The sequence below is a fragment of the Heterocephalus glaber genome, unplaced genomic scaffold, assembly GCF_053883595.1.
Source record: "Heterocephalus glaber isolate CG9 unplaced genomic scaffold, H.glaber_assembly_v1.0 deba00001687, whole genome shotgun sequence".
Classification (NCBI taxonomy): Eukaryota; Metazoa; Chordata; class Mammalia; order Rodentia; family Bathyergidae; genus Heterocephalus; species Heterocephalus glaber.
Genome location: NW_028258412.1, coordinates 5,051,547 through 5,070,103, shown reverse-complemented (window position 1 = coordinate 5,070,103; position 18,557 = coordinate 5,051,547). Strand labels below are relative to the sequence as shown.

At 38.7% G+C, this 18,557-nt stretch overlaps 1 protein-coding gene across 6 annotated transcripts in view; it reads left to right on the top strand.

The window, feature by feature from the left end:
• The window catches only part of Chek2 (checkpoint kinase 2), a 37,604-nt gene that overhangs the window by 12,041 nt on the left and 7,006 nt on the right, over nucleotides 1-18,557 (top strand). For 4 of the 6 annotated variants that reach the window (XM_021257150.2, XM_013071930.3, XM_021257151.2 and 1 more), the window contains 10 exons: nucleotides 205-329; nucleotides 448-595; nucleotides 1,593-1,683; nucleotides 5,499-5,610; nucleotides 8,794-8,847; nucleotides 10,615-10,676; nucleotides 13,000-13,099; nucleotides 15,596-15,682; nucleotides 17,035-17,198; nucleotides 17,417-17,532. In XM_021257150.2, the coding sequence (XP_021112809.1) occupies nucleotides 205-329; nucleotides 448-595; nucleotides 1,593-1,683; nucleotides 5,499-5,610; nucleotides 8,794-8,847; nucleotides 10,615-10,676; nucleotides 13,000-13,099; nucleotides 15,596-15,682; nucleotides 17,035-17,198; nucleotides 17,417-17,532 (1,059 nt within the window). The remainder of the gene's footprint in view (nucleotides 1-204; nucleotides 330-447; nucleotides 596-1,592; nucleotides 1,684-5,498; nucleotides 5,611-8,793; nucleotides 8,848-10,614; nucleotides 10,677-12,999; nucleotides 13,100-15,595; nucleotides 15,683-17,034; nucleotides 17,199-17,416; nucleotides 17,533-18,557) is intronic. The other 2 variants (XR_015446306.1, XM_087198533.1) reach the window with 2 other exon arrangements.

Below are 18,557 nucleotides of genomic sequence, written 5' to 3'. Positions count from 1 at the left end.
CAAGTGTGCTAGGCATGTACTCTTCCACAGAGTTACAGCTCCCAGTACTCCCTTATTTGTGATCTTACAAAAATCTTGATAATTAAATCTATAATTTTGATTGCCTTCTTAGCCTGTTTTCCTACAAGTAGATTTTATGAGCAATTTTTAAATGTGTCTGATAGAGAAAATTCAACAGGCCTCTGGTATGGTTTTGTATTACAGAGTGTGTTAATGACAACTACTGGTTTGGGAGGGATAAAAGCTGTGACTATTGCTTTGATGAACCCCTGCTAAAAAGAACAGATAAATACAGGACATATAGCAAGAAACACTTTCGGATTTTCAGGGTAGGTAACCAATGTCCATATACTTGGGAAAACCAGTAATCTAGTCATTTTTCTTGGATATCTTTTAACTGCAAATCCCTGCTGTTAAAACTTTGAAATAAAATGTCCTCTATTTTAGGAAATGGGTCCTAAAAACTCTTACATCGCATACATAGAAGATCACAGTGGGAATGGAACCTTTGTAAATACAGAGCTTGTAGGGAGAGGAAAACATCGTCCTTTGAGTAACAATTCTGAAATTGCACTTTCATTATGTAGAAATAAAGGTAATATGATGTTTACTGGTTTTCTTCCTGTTGTGTAAAAGAGAAAAATTAACTTTTGTGTTCTTATAGAATGTAGTTTAAGTAAAATTAAATTGCCACACAAAATTTAATTCTGCTGTTATTGGATTTTTAAATGATAAAGTTCTATCCAGACAGATTTTCTTGGGCTTAATTGGTTTGATTGGTTTTACATAAAGCCATAGGCTATCCTCTGAGTTATCATATTGGTTCCTTGATTCAGTTTGTACCACATCAGTCTTACATATGTATAAGTTGTTATTTTAGGTTTTTAATTCATCCTTCCTCCCCCCTCCTTTCTCTTCCTCTTTTCCTTCATCTCATGTTCTTCTTTTTTTCTATTAATTAATTTCTGCATATATTTACGAAGCTCCTTTTATATGCCAAGTGTTAAGCTATAGGTGTTTGTGTAAAAGGCTCAATTTAGTGGTGCTGGTTTGAATATTGGACCATGTACACGTTAAGCAAGTGGTCACCTTCACCAAGCCACTTCTTCAACAATCTGCCTTCTTAAATATCATATAGTTATGCTCTGCAAGTGGAGATGTTTGTTGTCAGCTTCAGGTATTATTTTCTAAACATCCTAAAAACAATATATCTAAAACAGTTTCAGTCAGAGCAGAGACTAGAAGGAATAACTGAATAAACAACTACAAAGTAGCTCACAGTGATTTTTAAATTTGTGAACAAAAGGAATTCAATTAGTGCAATTGATTAATAGCCTAAGGTCAGCGAATATGAACAGCAGTTATGTTACAGATTTTCTGTTCCATTGTAAGAGTATTTCCATTGGAGGATGAAATTTGACTACATTTCTCAAAGTTTCATGACATGCATGAGTCTAGCTAAATAATTCCTTCAGAATTACAGTTAAATGTAATTAAAAACAATTGCCTTATAGTACATATAACTACATTTTAGAATAAATTATCTAATTGTATGAATTAATAAGCCCATTTCTGCCCTTTTTTCCTCTCAGTTTTTGTATTTTTTGATCTGACTGTAGATGATCAGTCAGTTTATCCCAAGCAATTAAGAGATGAATACATCATATCAAAAACTCTTGGAAGGTAAGTTATTTTTTTCCTATATAAACTGTACTTCATTTTCTGCTTCCATATTTGTTATTGATTAGTTTTCATGCTGATTTTATAACATTATTTATTCTTTTTTTTTAATTAATTTTTGGTACTGGGGATTGAACTCGGGACCTTGTGCTTGTGCAGCAGGTGGCGAAACCACTGAGCTAAATCCCTGGCCCCACATTATTTATCCTTAACGTAGTTGTAGGACAACTATTGGTGATGAATGTATTATTGACTTATTTTATAATGATCAATTTGAACTCTTTCTGCCATATGTATTTTTTTGTTGATAATATTGAAATTTTTTTTTTTTTTTTTGGTACCGGGGATCAAATTCGAGTCCTTGCGCTTGCAAGGCAAGCAGTGGAACCACTGAGCTAAATCCCTGGCTCCTGCTTTTGAATTTTGAGACAGGATCTTGCCAAATAGTTCAAGCTAGCCTTCAACTCACCATGTAGCCCAGGCTGGCCTGGAACTCCTGGTTATCCTCCTGCCTCAGCCTTGCAAGTGCTGGGATTATATGTGTGTGCTTTCACACCTGGTTGTTGATAATTCTTTTTTTTTTTTTCTGGTACTGGGGATCAAACTCTAGACTTTGTGCTTGCCAGGCAGGTGCGGTGCTACTGAGCTACCTCCCTGGCCCTTGTTGATAATATTTTTAAAGCAACTGTTAGTGTGTTATAATTTCTACACCAGGTATTTCATCTTTTTGTTCTTACTTTTTTACCCCCTTTGTGGTTCTGAGATTCAAAGAGAGGGCTCTGTGCATGTTAGGCAAGCACTCGGCCACTGAGCCATGCCCCAGCTGAATTTACTCCTTCAAAATTAATTGTAGATTTTAGTGTGAGACCCTGGGTTCAATCCTGAGCTTAAAGGGAAAAAAATGAGTTTTAGTGTATTCATAGAGTTGTGAAACCATCACCATAATCAGTTTTGCAACATCCCCATTACCACCTAAAAATACATAGTTACTACATTTCTGTGTTGTTTAGAATTTATACCAACTTGGAACATGAAGTAAAACTGACCATTGAATGTAACTTAGTGCAGAGGTCTCTAAATTTTTAGTCTCAGGGCCCCTTCCACTTCTAAACATTGAGGCTAGAGCTTGGAATGTAGCTCTGTGGTAGACTACTTGTCTAGCATGTAGGAGTCCTCAGATTTGATTTCTAATATCACAAAACAGTTTTATAAAATTAAAAAATTATTGACCCCAAAGAGCTTTGGTTTTTTTGATTTAAATCTATTGATATTTACTGTATTAGAAATTAAAATTGAGAAAAATGTTTATATTATTAATTCATTAAATTTACTACAACTTAATAACATTTTATAAAAATAATTATTACAAAAGACTACTAAGAAGAGAGGCATTGGTCTATGTTCTTATGAATCCTTTTGACATCTGAGTTATTTAGAAGGTGGCTGAAGTCAGGATGGCCAAGAGGTCTAAGGCTCTGTTCAGAAGGTGGCTGGATTCTGAAATTTGATTTTTCATTCAGTCTGTTGTGGTATTATGTGCTTTGTAGCCCCTGGGAAACTCCACTGTAGATTCAGGAGAAAATGAGTTGGAAAAGACAAGTAAGGTCTTGGTAATATTCTGAAATTAATTCTGATTATGGATGCCTGGGAGGTCTTGGGTCTCCTGAGGTCTGCCCAATCAGACTCTGAGAACTATTTCCTTAGGAAAAGAATTCAGGATTTTTTTTTTCTGTATTATACAATGTCATTCACCCATTTCTTCCCACTTGCAAAGGCCTTTCTATTGATATATCCTGTAATTTCTGTTTGTTTTTGTTTCATGGTGTTGGGGACAGGGCTTCACACATGCTAGGTGCTCCACCAATGAGCTCCTTCCTCAGACTTCTCTTGATACTTTTTGAAATATAAAAGTAAAAAGTGCATAGAAGGAAATAACCTTTGGGTGTCAACAATCAAAAGACAAGGAATCTCAAAGGAGGAGGCAGCAAAGGGCTCAAATAGACATTTCTCTAAAGAAGATATACTGGGGATTGAACTCAGGACCTTGAGCCTGTGAGGTAGGCAGTGGTGCCACTGAGCTAAATCCCCAACAGCTCTATTTATAATGATGTAGCCTCATTTTTCTATTTTCCTTTTTATGCCTATGCTTTTGGTGTCATATTTAAGAAACAATTCATAGAAGGTGAAAACAACTGAAATAAATGCCCATTGAAAGATGATGAATAGGGGCCAGGGATTTAGCTGAGTGGTTCCGCTGCCTGCCTTGTAAGCACAAGGACCTGAGTTCGATCCCCGGTACCAAAAAGAAACGAACAAAAAAGATGATGAATAGCTGGGTGAGCTGGCACATAGCCATAATCCCAGCTACTTGGGAAGATGAGGCTGGAGGATCGCAAGTTCAAGGCCAGCCTGGCCAACTTAGCTAGACCCTGTCTCAAAATAAGAAAGGGTGGGAATGTAGCTCAGTGCTCACTGGGTTCAATCCCCAGTACAAAAAAAAGATGAGGGGGTAGGGAATAAATAAAATGTGATATTTCTACATAATGGAATATTATTCAGCTATGGAAGGGAATTGAACTAGTTGGGTACCATGCAAGTGCCTATAGTTCCAGCTACTCTGGAAGCTGAGGCAGGAGAGTTTCAAGTTCAAGTCCAGACTGGGCAATTTTATAAGATCTTGTCTCAGAAATAAAGGGTGGTGGGGTAGCTGGGATGTACCTCAGTGATAGAGTATTTGCGTAGCACAAGTGAAGCTCTGGCTGCAATCTGCAGTAGCACAAGAACAAAGCACACACACACACATACACACACAAAATAGAAGGAAAAAAACTCCCACACAAACCAACGAAACAAAACAAACCTTGTCTCGTAAAAGATCACAAAGGTTTTATATATTATATATATTTAACACAATAAAAAATATGTCTTGATAAGTCCCCGACATTATACCCTCAAAACCTATAGTTTGAATTGTCTATTTCAGGCAGGTCAAAGTAGATGATTGATACTGTGGTAACCTTTACGTTGGGCTGGCCCAAGGTTTGGAAAACCTAGCTTACTTAGGATTAACATGTGGCTGCCGGCTTGAACCACCAGTAGTACATGCATGACTGTCTCGTTGGGTGGCTTTTTATTAATTTATTAGTAAAAAGACTGGTAAAAGTGATTAGATTATTTTGTACCAGCAGTGTTACAAACTGCCCAGTTGGGATAGTCATACATGTACCACTGGTGGTTCAAGCCACCCGACAGTGAGACATGAATTATGGCCCCTTCATGAACGTGTTAAGTGTGCTGTGTAACATCCTGAATAGCATTCCTCCTGTACTAGTAATATCCTACTTAACTACAAATCTTTGTGAGAGGTTGCTACAAGCAAGTTACTTGTATAATACTTTCAGATTTGATGTCAGGTACAATGTCATCAATGACTTATGCATTCTTTTGAAGACAGAGAATAAGGACAGAGAAATGTACCAGTGAAAATAATTCATCTGCAGATTCTGTTTACTGTTACTTGTTTTGGACACTCATTTTTGGCCAGGGAAGGATGTTCTAGTTGGTGTGTCCATGACCTCTCAAGATAAGTCATTAATAACTCAGCTCAGAAATGGAATTTGGAGCTGACTCGGTGTGATTGGGTGGCCCACATCCACTTATACCCTTAATATTTTGCATTGTTAAGGTTTCATTATATCCTGTAATAATAGGACAATAAAAGATGTCTTTAACTTCTAATAGTCAAGGCAGACTTAAAAATGGTGGGTGTCATGATTAAAAATATCCTGAAAAACCACTGTCTGTGTTTTTCTCTCTAGTGGTGCTTGTGGAGAGGTAAAGCTGGCTTTTGAGAGGAAAACATGTAAGAAAGTAGCCATAAAGATCATCAGCAAAAGGAAATTTGCTATTGGTTCTTTGAAAGAGTTAGTAGTAAGTACCTGTGTTTGTGGCTGTTTCTGTCTTCCTTTCACTTCTGTACAACTTCCCCAAATAATCTTTTATGATTTTCAATCTCAGGAAGAATCAATTGGTCAAGACACAGTAACTTGTAAATATCAAAGAACATTGAGGGACCAGGGTTTTAGCTCAGTGGTTCCAGAGCCTGCCTTGCAAGCGCAAGACCCCGAGTTCAATCCCAGGTACCAAAGAAAAGAACATTGAAAAGTGCTTGCTTCAGAAGCATATATACCAAAAGAACACTAACAAGTTTCAAGTATCTTTAATTAATTTAGAAAATTTTACTTATGGATGATCTGGGTCCAAAAATATTTGGTTGTGCCTAGTAATGTATGTGTCATAAAGGTTCTTTTTTTCTTCCAGTTCAAAATTATTACGAAACTTTCTACAATAATTGAAAGGAAATTAGAGAAAAAAATCCAACCATAATCCACCGTTGTAATTCTACAGCTGTTTTCAGTTTTCCTTTTCTTTCTAGTCTGGGTTTGTACAAATCTGTCTTTTTGGATGATTGAAATTTTATTGTATTTACAACTTGGCATTCTGCTTTTCCACATATACTTGAGAGCATACCATAATACATTGTTCTTTTTGATGATTATCTCCATTTCATCAACCTCATGATTTTTTTTATTTGCATGCAATCCTTTTAAACATTTAATCTATTTCTATATTGTCATAGTGGAAATGAAACTTCTTGAGGGTTAGAGCTCTACTGAGAAAAATTTAAAAAACTACCAAAAACTTAATTTCAGTCTGTCATAAGTACTGCACTTTATTCTGAACATTTATTTTGAAATATTTGTCAAAAATGTAACATCCCCAGCACCCTGAAAATGTATCATTTTGGTTTATTATACAGTTGATGATTATCATTCTAACCCCAAGTTTTGAAGTATGAAAAACCACAATGGCAAAGAATAGTAACAATCCATTAGTAACAATGCATCTATTTTCCAAGCCCTTCCTCAGCCTTGTTCCCCTGAGTGTGTCCCTTAACGAGGTAGAAAGTGTCTAAAGGGTCAGTGTGTTAGCTTTCTGTCACAAAATACCTGAGAAAATCAGCCTAAAGAGAAGAGAGATTTATTTTTGGCTCACAGTTTCAGAGGTTTCAGTCCATGATCACTTGGCTCTGTTGTTTCTGGGCCTATGGTCAGGCAATGCATCATGATGAGTGTGTGGGAGCAAAACCGCTCATCTCATGGTGCCCAGGAAGCGAAGGGTGAGATTGAAAGGAAGGGGCCAGGGACAAAATATACCCTACAAGGGCATGCTCTCAGAGACCTACTTCCTCTAGCAAGTGTCTACTACTTAAGTTTCCACCCTCACAATAGCCTATTAAGCAACCACCTCCCAAAGATACCTCTCTGACCACTGTTGCACGGGGGACCAAGTCTTCAAAACATTAGCCTTTAGGGAGCTTTCAGATCCGAACTGCAACCATCAGCAAAGCAACATTTCTTAAGCTTTTCCTGCTTTGCATTCAGTTCTGAAATTGTCTCTTGAACTCTCCACAAATGGTCTGAATGATCCTGAAGACAGATTTGTGGACATTCATCCACGAAAAAGGAATGGTCCCAACTTTTTAATAATTTATACCACTATTTCTTTGATTAGTCATTTAGGTAATTTTTTTTTTTTTTAGGTAATTCTTGATTAATTACTCTGCTCTTTTGGGTGATAGAGCAATGAATATTTCAGGATACATGGATTGTAGTTTTTTTTTTTCTTTTTTGTGGTGTTGGGGATCCACTTCAGGGCCTCATAAACATCCTATGCAAATGCTCTTACCAGTTAGCTACATCCTCAGCACAAAGTTATGTTGTTTAAATTATTTCTATATGGTAGTTATTAATTTTATCACATTTTCTGTAATCCACATTTACTGTATGGATGATGTAGCCAAATGTATCAGTCTTTCCATATATGACCCAAGAAAGAAATGTAGAACATAGCTCCTAATCATATTTTCCTTTGTGGCCAGCTGTTTCTGGCTATTATACTTTAACATTCCTTAAAGATTTTTTTCCCCTAGACAGTGCCATTCTCACATGGCAGGAGGAATTTCCTTTCTGTGTTCACTTTGTTATAGGTCTTTTCCCCTGTGATTCTGGTTTGCTTTCCATTTAGAGAAGAAAATATCTACCAGATCAAAAAAACTTAAAGAGTAAGATTTTACTTATTAATTTCACTGTACCTATCATACTGGACTCTTTCTGACCTCTTTATTTTCAGAGTACATATACCCTGATGTACTAATGAGTGTTAACGGCTTACAGGAAGAGGCAGGCTTTTAAAATTCAACATCTGGGGTTTCTTAGCTGAGTCCATTTTACATGAATGTGTAATTCTATATCCTCTTTGCTTGTTGAGGGTGTAGTCTGAGAATCTGAGTTGCTTGATTCTTCTTTTGAAATTGTAATGAGGAACAAAGTCAGTTACCCAAAGCTTCCTCCCTTCAGAGTCTCAGTGAACATGTTAGCCTGTATTTGAAGTCGGAGCCTGTTTATCCTCAGTCATTTGAGATTTCACTTGACATTTTCTTCATACAGTTTAATTAAAGACCTTCTTTTCCATAGTCTTCATTTATTTTACTACATTTTTGAATGTAAATACTTTCATAGCCAATGAAGTTGAAGTAGAGGTTACCAGTTACAGATGAAAACAGTGGAAACACGCTTGTTTTTGGCAGCACAAACTGGGATGAGTAGCTTGTTTTCTTTGAGACTCAGTTGCCCCTTCTGTAAAATAGGAATAAATATTGAATCCACTTCATTTGAGGATCAGGAGACTTATGTGATATGATTCTTATACATAAAGAGCTTGGCAGCTTGGCACAGGACCTGGCTATTTTTTGAATGCTTACAATTTGCCAAGCATTTTGCAAAGTTATTTTACATAAGTTATTTAATTCATTGACCTCTGGGTCTTTGTTTCTTTTTTTTTTTGATGCTGGGGATCGAACTTGGGACCTTGCACTTGTGAAGCAGGTGGTGGAACCACTGAGTTAAATCCCTGGCCCTGGGTCTTTGTTTCTTTGTATGAATAGAGCACTCTTTAAATTCAGGCAGTCTTTACTCAATTAAGTTGAATTGTAAATATTTAAAAAATATTGGCTATTGTTATTAATAAATTATCTTATTTTCTTTATCAAAGGACTCAGCTCTTAATGTTGAAACTGAAATAGAAATTTTGAAAAAACTAAACCACGTAAGTACTTGTAAAATATGTTTTATATATAATTTTGATTTATCTCAAAATATTGGAAGAGGGTAAATTATTTCAATATGATAGAGCTAGTATTAACGGGTTCTTTACTTTGTATCTATAGATGCACACGTACATGCACCTAGCTGTCATTTAGTTTGGAAGAGTTTTTCTACAAAAGTTTGAGAGACAATACCGCATAAATGTTTCATGAATCAATAATTGTACGATATTTCTACTTGGTTCTTATTTTGTTTGTTTTGTTTTGCTTTTTTGAGACAGGGTCTCACTGTGTAGGCCAGGCTGACCTTGAACTCATTGTATAACCCAGGCTGACTTCAAACTTGTGGCCAGTCCTCCTGCTTCACCCTCCTGAGGGCTGGGATTACAGGCATGTGCCACCATGCTTGGGTTCTACTTAGTTTTTGACCAAAGTCTGTATCATACAGACTTCATCAACTGATCATGTATGTGAAGACAATGCTAATTTTAATAAATTTAAATTTTAACACTTTTAAATACCTTTGGTCTGGGGATATAATTCAGTGATAGAGCACTTCCCTAGTGTGTGTGAGACCCAGTTTTGGTCCCCTGTACTGCAAACAAACAAATAAAAACCCATACATTTTATTTGGTATAATCCAAATAGAACCAAGCATATCTAATAAGTATAGCAATATCCTGTCCTTATATATGATCAAATGATGTTGGTGGCCTTGCTGGCTATAAATAATTGTTAGCCTTGCTGCAGGAGGATTCCAAGTTTGAGCCCAACCTGGGCAGTTTAGTGACTTAGTGGCACCCTGTCTAAAAATAAAAAAGACCTAGTGGGATATACCTGGGTTCAATCCCCCTCCCAAATTCTTATCTTTTTTGTGCAATGATGACTTTGTCTTAGTGGAAGGTGTGTCTTCAAAAAGATGAAAAGAAAAAGTTAAAGTGTGGTTTGGATCCTTTTTGTTTTTATTGGTTCTTTCAGTTTCTTCATAATTCATGAGTGTTTGTGAGGCCATAAGCTAGGTAGGCTTTGGAGTTAAACTAGTTACCACTGCAGACATGTCTAACCTGTGACCTGCAGACCTCTTGCCTTCTTTTTCTTTTTTTTTTAAACTTATAATAAATATATTTTAAAAGTTTTATTACTTATTATATATGTTAGCTATATTGTATATTTTATATGTGGCCCAGAACAATTCCTCTTAACTCAGTGCAGCCCAGGCAAGTCAAAAAGTTGGACAAGTTCTTATAAAATCAGAATGTTCCCCCTCTTCTCTTACAAATGGGAGGCCCTTATTACATAGGGTCCCATCCCCCTGTGGTTCCAGTTATCTGCAGCCAAATAACCCTGCAGTCTGGTAGAGTGGCTGGACTGCCCATCCGGCCTGCTTCTTTATTCATGCCATTTATCAGACTTCTTCAGAGTCCTTGAGCACCTCTGGGGCAGTGAGGAAGATAATAAAGGTGGGAAGAGACCTGGCCTTCATTCTTAGTTGGAAGGGCATGCTTGCATAGGAAATATGATCTAGTTCCTCACTAGCATAGCAGGGTGGAATGTTTCTTGCATGTTCTCACTGAGTAGACTAGATTCTGTTCTGCTTTCTTCCCTGCTTGAACTGCAGAGCATCCAGAGACAGGGTGCCAAATGCCTGGTTTTACCCTGCCTGACCCTCTGGGCAAATGTCTCAGATTCTGTGGCATTTGTGGTTCCCCTTTTGGGAGTTTTTTTCTCACTACTTTTCTTTGTTTCCTCTTTTCTTTCTTTTTTTTTAGCCTTGTATCATCAAGATTAAAAACTTTTTTGATGCAGAAGATTATTACATTGTTTTGGAATTGTAAGTAGTAAATGTTTTAAATTTATGTTTCCTTTTAAGTGCTCATATACCAGGAAAGAATTGAATGCACTTACCTTTCTTATGTTGGGAGCCCTCAACATGTATGTACATGGTGGTGGGACCCGCAGAGAGAGAGAGAGGAAGAGAGAAAGAGAGGGAGTGGGGGGGGGGGAGAGGGAGAGAGAGAATATCAATTCTAAAATCCCTCCAGTTAATATGGGATTCTAGGCCTTGCATCTTAGGTTCAAACCTGGGATTGAACTCCACGTGATTAGCTGAGCACCCATGAGTGAGTTATTTCACCTCTCTGAATCTGGTTTTCTTAGTATTAAATGCAGATATTAATGGTACCCCATGTTCAGAGTCTGCATAAGGATTAAATGGTATGGAACTGGAAAACCCCCACAGAGCACCTGTCAAATGTGGGCACTCGCCCTTGGTTGATTGTATTATTCTGCAAATACCTGACTGGGTGTGCCTTTCTGGTCAGAATCTTGTTGCCTGGTCACCTGAGTATCTTTCAGGGTCTTGGTACTTTAGTGGCCCAATTTCTTGTCTTACCTAGTTTGACCAAAATAGTTTCCTGTTTCATTCCTGGGATAGACCTGTCTCATGTCCATTCCTGCATGCATTTGCAGTGTTTCTGGGAATGGCTGTTGTGGCAGGAGGGTATGCTTTGTGCTTGGCTGACAAACATTGGTTATACAGATTGTCCATTAAAGTTTCATAATAAACAATAGTCCTGATTGTAGCCCTAGGTCACACTTAGATGGTCCTGTAGTGCTTAGGGAATGTCTGTTGCTACCAAATGGGAAACCGTTACTTGACTGGATCCAGTTACCACAGTTTAATAATAGTGATAGGAATACAATAACAGTAACTGATACTGTGAATCAAGTACTGGTGTAAGCACTTTATGTGTATTGACACGTTTATCCTTCATAATAATCTTACAGGTTGCTTACAGGATTTAAATGTGTTACTATTTTTAGCTTTACTTAAAGAAAAGGAAATTGAATCACAGAGGGATTGAATGGCCTTGTTGAGCAACTACACTGGGCCAGGTGGTGTACCCATGTCAATTAGCTTTTAATTTTCACACTGGCCATCATGGTAGGTGGTTGTCTTGGTCACTTTCTCTTTGGTAAAACAGAATACCTGACATCTACAACTTAAAGGAGGAGAGGTTCACTTGGCTCATGTTTTAGAAGGTTCAGTTCATGTTTAGCAGGCTCAAACACAGAAACAGCATGGTGGAAGGGTCTGCCGCAGAGGAAAGCTGCTTACATCATGGTACTCAGGAAAGAGAGAGGAAAAAGAGGAACTGGGGAGGGAGAGATATCCTTCCAGGTCAGACCCACCTCTAACCAGGCCCCTCCTAACAGCAGGTCAGCTGTAGTGCCCCATGGTTCATTCACCTTCCAAAAGTTCCCCCCCCTCTAGCACATGAGGCTCTTGGAGGACATATAGATCCCAACCATAACAATGATACTATCCCCATTTATTTTAAGCTCAGAGAGGTTAAATATCACACCCAAAGTCCTATAGCTGGGAAGTGGTGGTGTTAGGATTCAGACCCCATTGCCTAATTGTAAGTGCCTGCTTGCTCTTCTATATTACCTCCCAAATCATGTGGAGTTCATGATAAGAATGCAGACTCCTAGCCAGGTATGAAGGTAAATGCCTGTAATCCTGGCACCTAAGGGAGGCTGAGGCAGGAGGATTGCAAGTTTGAGTCTGCCTTAGTAACTTAGTGAGACCTTGTCTCAAAATAAAAAGTTCTGGGAATGTAGTTCAATGGATGAGTGTCCTTGGGTTCCATCCCCAGTATCATTAAAACAGAAACAAAACAAAAAAAAGAAAGAATGAACTCCTGGGCCCTACCTTTAGTCTGTTGAATCCATTTATTTATTTGGGTAGGGTACTAGGTTTGAACCCAGAGCCTTTGCACTAAACTACATCCTCAGCCCTTTTATTTTATTTTATTTTTTTAAACAAGGTCTTGGTAAGTCGCTGAGTTGTCCATGCTGGACTAGAACTTGCAAGCCTCCTGCCTGCCTCAGCTTTCCAGAGTGCTGGAGCATGTACCACCCTGCCTGGTTTGAGTTCAGTTTTTAAAAGCTCTACAAGTATCAGGAGTGCCTGCTGCACATTCCTTCTGTTCTCTTCTTTCCAATTGAAATATCTGATTGTGGATGAAGTTTATTAGTTTAAAAACTGGAAGTCATAAGTGAATTAAAAATGTTTGCTTGTCTTAATGAGTTTTGCTTGTGCTATTATCTTGTCTCCAAGTGAGTTTCCTTGCTTTGCCTGTGTGTTTCAGGATGGAAGGGGGAGAGCTGTTTGACAGGGTGGTGGGGCATAAACATCTGAAAGAAGCTACCTGCAAGCTCTATTTTTACCAGATGCTTTTGGCTGTCCAGGTAAGAGAAGCCCTCAATACTTTAGACAGTCTGCTTTCTGTTGTGTGTATTACTACCAAACGGAGGAACTGGGGATTAAATTTCAGGAGAGCGTGTGTGTTGTTCTGTTCTTGGCAAAAACATCTGACCTCTTTGACTTTGACAAAGCTCTCGCTGTGAAATTAAGACACAGTAAGAAAGGGAACTAACTAAGAGCTGAGATGCAGCTTAGTGGCAGAGTGCTTGCCTAGCACAGACCAGCCCCTGGGTTCCATCCCCAGCACTTCTAAAAGAAAAAAGGCAGTGGGAAGCTTAAAGAAATGAACATAATCCCATTCTCCTCTCTTTAGTTTGGAGGTCTTTCTGAAGGAGCATTGATTTTTGCATTGGCTTGATCCTTGTAGAAATCCCCCTTAGATCTCAGAGTGGGAGTTGGGCGGGTTTGAGAGTGAGGCTCATGAGTTGGGGTGGTTGGGACAGATGGTTTGCTCTTCTATAGAAGGTGGGCAGGCACATGCACAGCCTTCTCTAGTGAGGGTGTCGATGGAAGAACAGTTGGGGCCAGTTTTCTTTGTGTATATCACCATTTCCCAAACCAAATTTGGGTGTGGTGGCTCCCTGCCAGTTTCTTTTCCTGAAAACCCACTTCATGGCAGCTGGGGCTCTATCTCAGGGGTAGAATGCTTGCCCAGGATACATGAAGCCCTGGGTTCCATCCCATGCAGTACAAATACAAACCAACCAAAAACAACTCCATGCAGGAAGTACATCAACTGGGAGGAGTTCTTGGATTAAGGGAGATTTTTCTGCAGTTTGTCCACCTGAGTTTGTCTCCCTTGAGATTTTCCCCAAATCAATTTCCTAGAGGAAGTTTTTAGAATATCAGAGAAGGTTGAAACTCTTGTTTTGCAGTGCTGGGTTTTGAACCCAGGGACTGAACCTTGTGCATGCTTGGCAAGTGTTCTACCACTAAGCTGTTCCTTCAGGCCAAAAGCCATTTTTTTAATGGCAGTTGTCACCTATCTAGTGCTTGACCCTCTTTTTGGTATTCCCTCCCTCCCTTATATGTACTGAACAACAATATTAAGTTGAACTGGGTGCAGATTGTTGGATATGGTACTATTTTTATTCCTAATGCAATATGATACAGTATGTTGATGTTTTGTGTGTGTTCTTTTCTTTTTTTTTTTTCCCCTTTGGTTTTTTGAGACTTGCTACGTAGTTCAGGCCTTGAACTCACCATGTAGCACAGGCTGACCTTCCAACTTGCTGTGATCCTCCTGCCTCACCCTTTCGAGTGCTGAGATTACATGTGTGCACCACCATGCCTGGCAGTGTGTTCATTTTTGTATGCTATTTCAGACCATAAGAGTTTTCGAAGACTAAAGTCAGTCTTTGCATCTAAGAATAGGTTAATTCTGGGTATTTGCACAGATAATTTACAAATATATAAAATTATTTATTTATTTATTTATTTGGTTGTTTGGTTGGTTTTTTTGAGACAAGGTCTCACCATGTAGTTCAGGCTGGCCTTAAACTCACTATATAGCCCAGGCTGGCCTGGAACTTACAGTGATCCTCCTGCCTTAGCCTCCCGAGTGCTGGGATTACAGACATGTGTCACCACACCCAGCCAAATATATATTTTATAGTTTTCCATTAAAAATGTTTTTAGGGCTGGAATAACCAAATATATTATGTTGGTGGAATTTTTATGTTTATTTTGGTATGTTTTCAAAATAATTTTCTATCACTCATTTAATTTTTTCCCCCTGTGGTACTGGGGATTGAACCAGAGAACACTGAGCTCAGTGGTAGAGTGCTTGCCTAGAATGCATGAATGTGTATTTTACTTTTGAGACAGGGTCTTGCTAAGTTTCCCAGGCTAGTCTTGGACTTGTGGTCTTTTGCGTCAGCCTCCCAAGTAGATGGGATTAGAGACATGCACCATCATACTCAGCTCAATTAAATTTTTATTAAAGTTGGGTGTAGTGGCACATTTCTGTAATCCTAGCACATAGAGGGCTAAGGCAGGAAAATCTCCATGAGTTCCAGGCCAGCCTGAAGCACATAGTGCATTCAAGGCCAGTCTGCACTACAAAGCGAGACCCTATCTCAAAAATATTTTTAAATTTTATTAAAATGGATACCTTGTATTTCTACCAATTTGAAGGAATATTTATTTTATGAATTGTGAAATACAAGAGTTATCATTCCAAGCTGCTTTTTCATTTTTCTGCTGTTTTAAAGATTTTCAGGCAGGCCAGGGATTTAGCTCAGTGGTTCTGCTGCCTGCCTCAAAAGCGCAAGGACCTGAGTTCAATCCCCAGTACCAAAAAAAAAAATATTCAGGCAAAGTTTATAAACTAACCCATTTACCTAGTTTTCTATGATTTTGAGGATTATGGTTGGGTGTGACACAGCATACAGTTCCACTCAGCCTAGAATGTATGTGAGCTGTCTGTACTTGCATAGCCTCTGCATAGATCCAAGGGCCATGCCTCCCTTTCTGTGTAGTACCTTCATGAAAATGGGATTATACATCGGGATTTAAAGCCAGAGAATGTTCTACTGTCATCTCAGGAAGAGGACTGTCTTATAAAGGTAAGAGATTTATGTTCTGCATGTGGCCCTTCCAGTAGATTTCTGTTCAGAAACTGCCTTTTAATTCATCAGGTTAAAAAATGAGAGCATAAAAAGGCCGAGACTCTGACCTTTTTACTTTTAGCAGTTATTGGAGAAATCGGGTGGTATTGCAGTGATTTGGAGTCTAATGAATATTGAGCTTCTCTGTGCACAAGCCATGTTTATGGAGAGAGGAGAGGCCTAAATGGATAAGTGAGTCACATATCCTGCCTTGTCTTCTTTCTTAAGCCTAGTTTCCCTCCAGAATTTCCTGTTAGGATTTTAAAAAAGACAAACAAGCTAAAAAACCCCCAGACTATACCTCATAATCTGAGGGTGATACCTAGATATATATTTTTTTCTAAGCTCCCCAGATATTCCTTGGAGTATGAAGTTTGGAAATGTGAGGTCTAAGAAGAGCCAGGCAGGGCTGGGGATTTAGCTTAGTGGTGCTGTGCCTGCCTTGCAAGTACAAGGTCCTGAGTTCCATCCCCCGTACTGCCAAAAAAAAAAAAAAAAGAGCCAGGGATAACTACTTTGAGTCTTAGAGTGTTTGTGGCAAGGGTTATAACTTTTTGTAAGGTTACAAAGAGCAGAGGTAAGTTGGAAAACCTGTGTCCTGAGGTTCGTATGGTCAGCAATTTATTTATTTTAATTTAGTTTTTTTTTTTTTTTTTTGAGGCAGGGTCTCCCTTTCTAGTTCAGGCTGGCCCTGAATTCACTATGTATCCCAGGCTGGCCTTAAATTTGAGATCTTTCTGCCTCAGGCCCCCCATTACCTAGATTATAGATGTGTGCCACCATACCCAGCTTCACGAATTCTATTTATTTTTTGTTTTTCTTTGAGCCAGAGACTTGCTATGTAGTTCAGACTGGCCTTGAACTCTGTGTAGCCCAGGCTAGGCTCAAACTCATGTTGATCCTCCTGCCTCAGCCTTCTGAGTGCTGAGATCACAGGTGGGTATTCACCACCACAACTGGCTTGTAAGCAAAATTAAATACCTTAGTTTTCAAAACTATGAATTTGTAGCTGGGCGTGGTGGTGCATGCCTGTAATCCCAGCACTCAGGAGGGTGAGGCAGGAGGATCACCACGAATTCAAGGACAGCTTGGGCTACATAGGAAGACCCTGTCTCAAAAACCAAAAAGAAAAAAAAAGAAACCTAAGAAAACCCCCGAAGATATGATTCTGTAGGTTTCAGATGAACTGGGTGAACTGCGCAGTAAAAACTCTTCTGTTTTTACATGGCTGGATTTACATGTCTTTGGGAACTGCCAAACTGATCTTTCATGACATTGTTAAAAATTATTTCTTTTGTCCTTAATTTTAGATTACTGATTTTGGGCAGTCCAAGATTTTGGGGGAGACCTCTCTCATGAGAACTTTATGTGGTACCCCCACTTACTTGGCTCCTGAGGTTCTTCTTTCTATTGGGACTACGGGGTATAACCGAGCTGTGGACTGCTGGAGTTTAGGAGTTATTCTTTTTATCTGGTAAGAAAAGTTTTCATCACTTCACTGGCTGGTTGGAGGTGATTAGATGAAATCATAAATGTGTCCAGTTTGAGAGCTTGTGTTTAAATTAGGTCACTTTTTGATCATTGATTTAAAGAAAACCTGATTTTTTCATTATGCTGAAAAAGAAATCTACACATCGAATGCTGCTGAGAATACCACTTGATTTCTTTTCCTTTCTCTCTACCAATATTAAGCCTTAGTGGGTATCCACCTTTCTCTGAGCATAAGACTCAAGTCTCACTGAAGGATCAGATCACCAGTGGAAAGTACACCTTCATTCCTGAAGTCTGGGCAGATGTCTCAGAGAAGGGTATGGATACGAAAGGGTTAAGAATTTGTGGCTTTCTAAAATGTGAGTGTGCTGTTGGTGGGAGTTTCTTTTCCAAATCTATGTATGGTGTTTTCTCCTGTTGACTCTGTTCTTAGTTTCTATTGTTGGTTTTGCATCATTTGAGAAGCACAGGAAATTATGAGTGTGGGTTCCAGAATCTAAACTCAAGTCCTGGGACTGGTATTTCCTACTTGTGTGTCCTTAGGCAAGTTATCTAACCTAAGTCCTAACCCCAACCTGTAAGTGTTTTTGTGAGGATTAAGTATAATGTACACAAGTGGTTGGTACCTACCTATTTAAGGGTGAAAAATAATAAGTAACTTTACAAGTAAGTACTATGTGGAAGGGCACATCATTAGTTACTTTGTTTTTTTTTGTTGTTGTTGTTGTTGTTTTTTTTGGTACCAGGGATTGAACTTGGGACCTTGTGCTTGCAAACAAGGCAGGTGGCGGCACCACTGAGCTAAATCCCTGGCCCACTTTGTATTTTATAATTTAAAAGTGTAACCTTATAACTCCCTGAAGAAAAAGTAGATTAAAATAAAATGTCCAGTAATGTATCATAAGCAACTGTAAAATGTCAGTATTTTTAAGGCATATCTTTTTTGGGTTTTTTGAGACAGGATCTCACTAGGCAGTTCAGGCTGTCCTTAACTCACTATATAGCCCAGGCTGTCCTTGAGCTGGCAGTGATCTTCCTGCCTCAGCTTCCTGAGTGCTGGGATTACAGGCATGCATCACCATGCCCAGCTAAATGTCAGTATGTAAGTAATAATGTGAGTATACTAATTTTGCAATATATAAGCTAGCCTGCAGTTGTTGCTTGCTGCATTTGTCAGGTTTTCTTTCTGACAAGCCTACAGTTCCAGGGAGCCCCTCTCCAGCTAAGGAACTCACTGTCTATCTGTGGGCCTCAGGAGAGTTGGCTGGGGATTCTGAGTATCTGAGAACTGGATGGAAGTTCAATTTTAATTAGTCTGAAATTAGGGAGCTGAGAGGTTGTG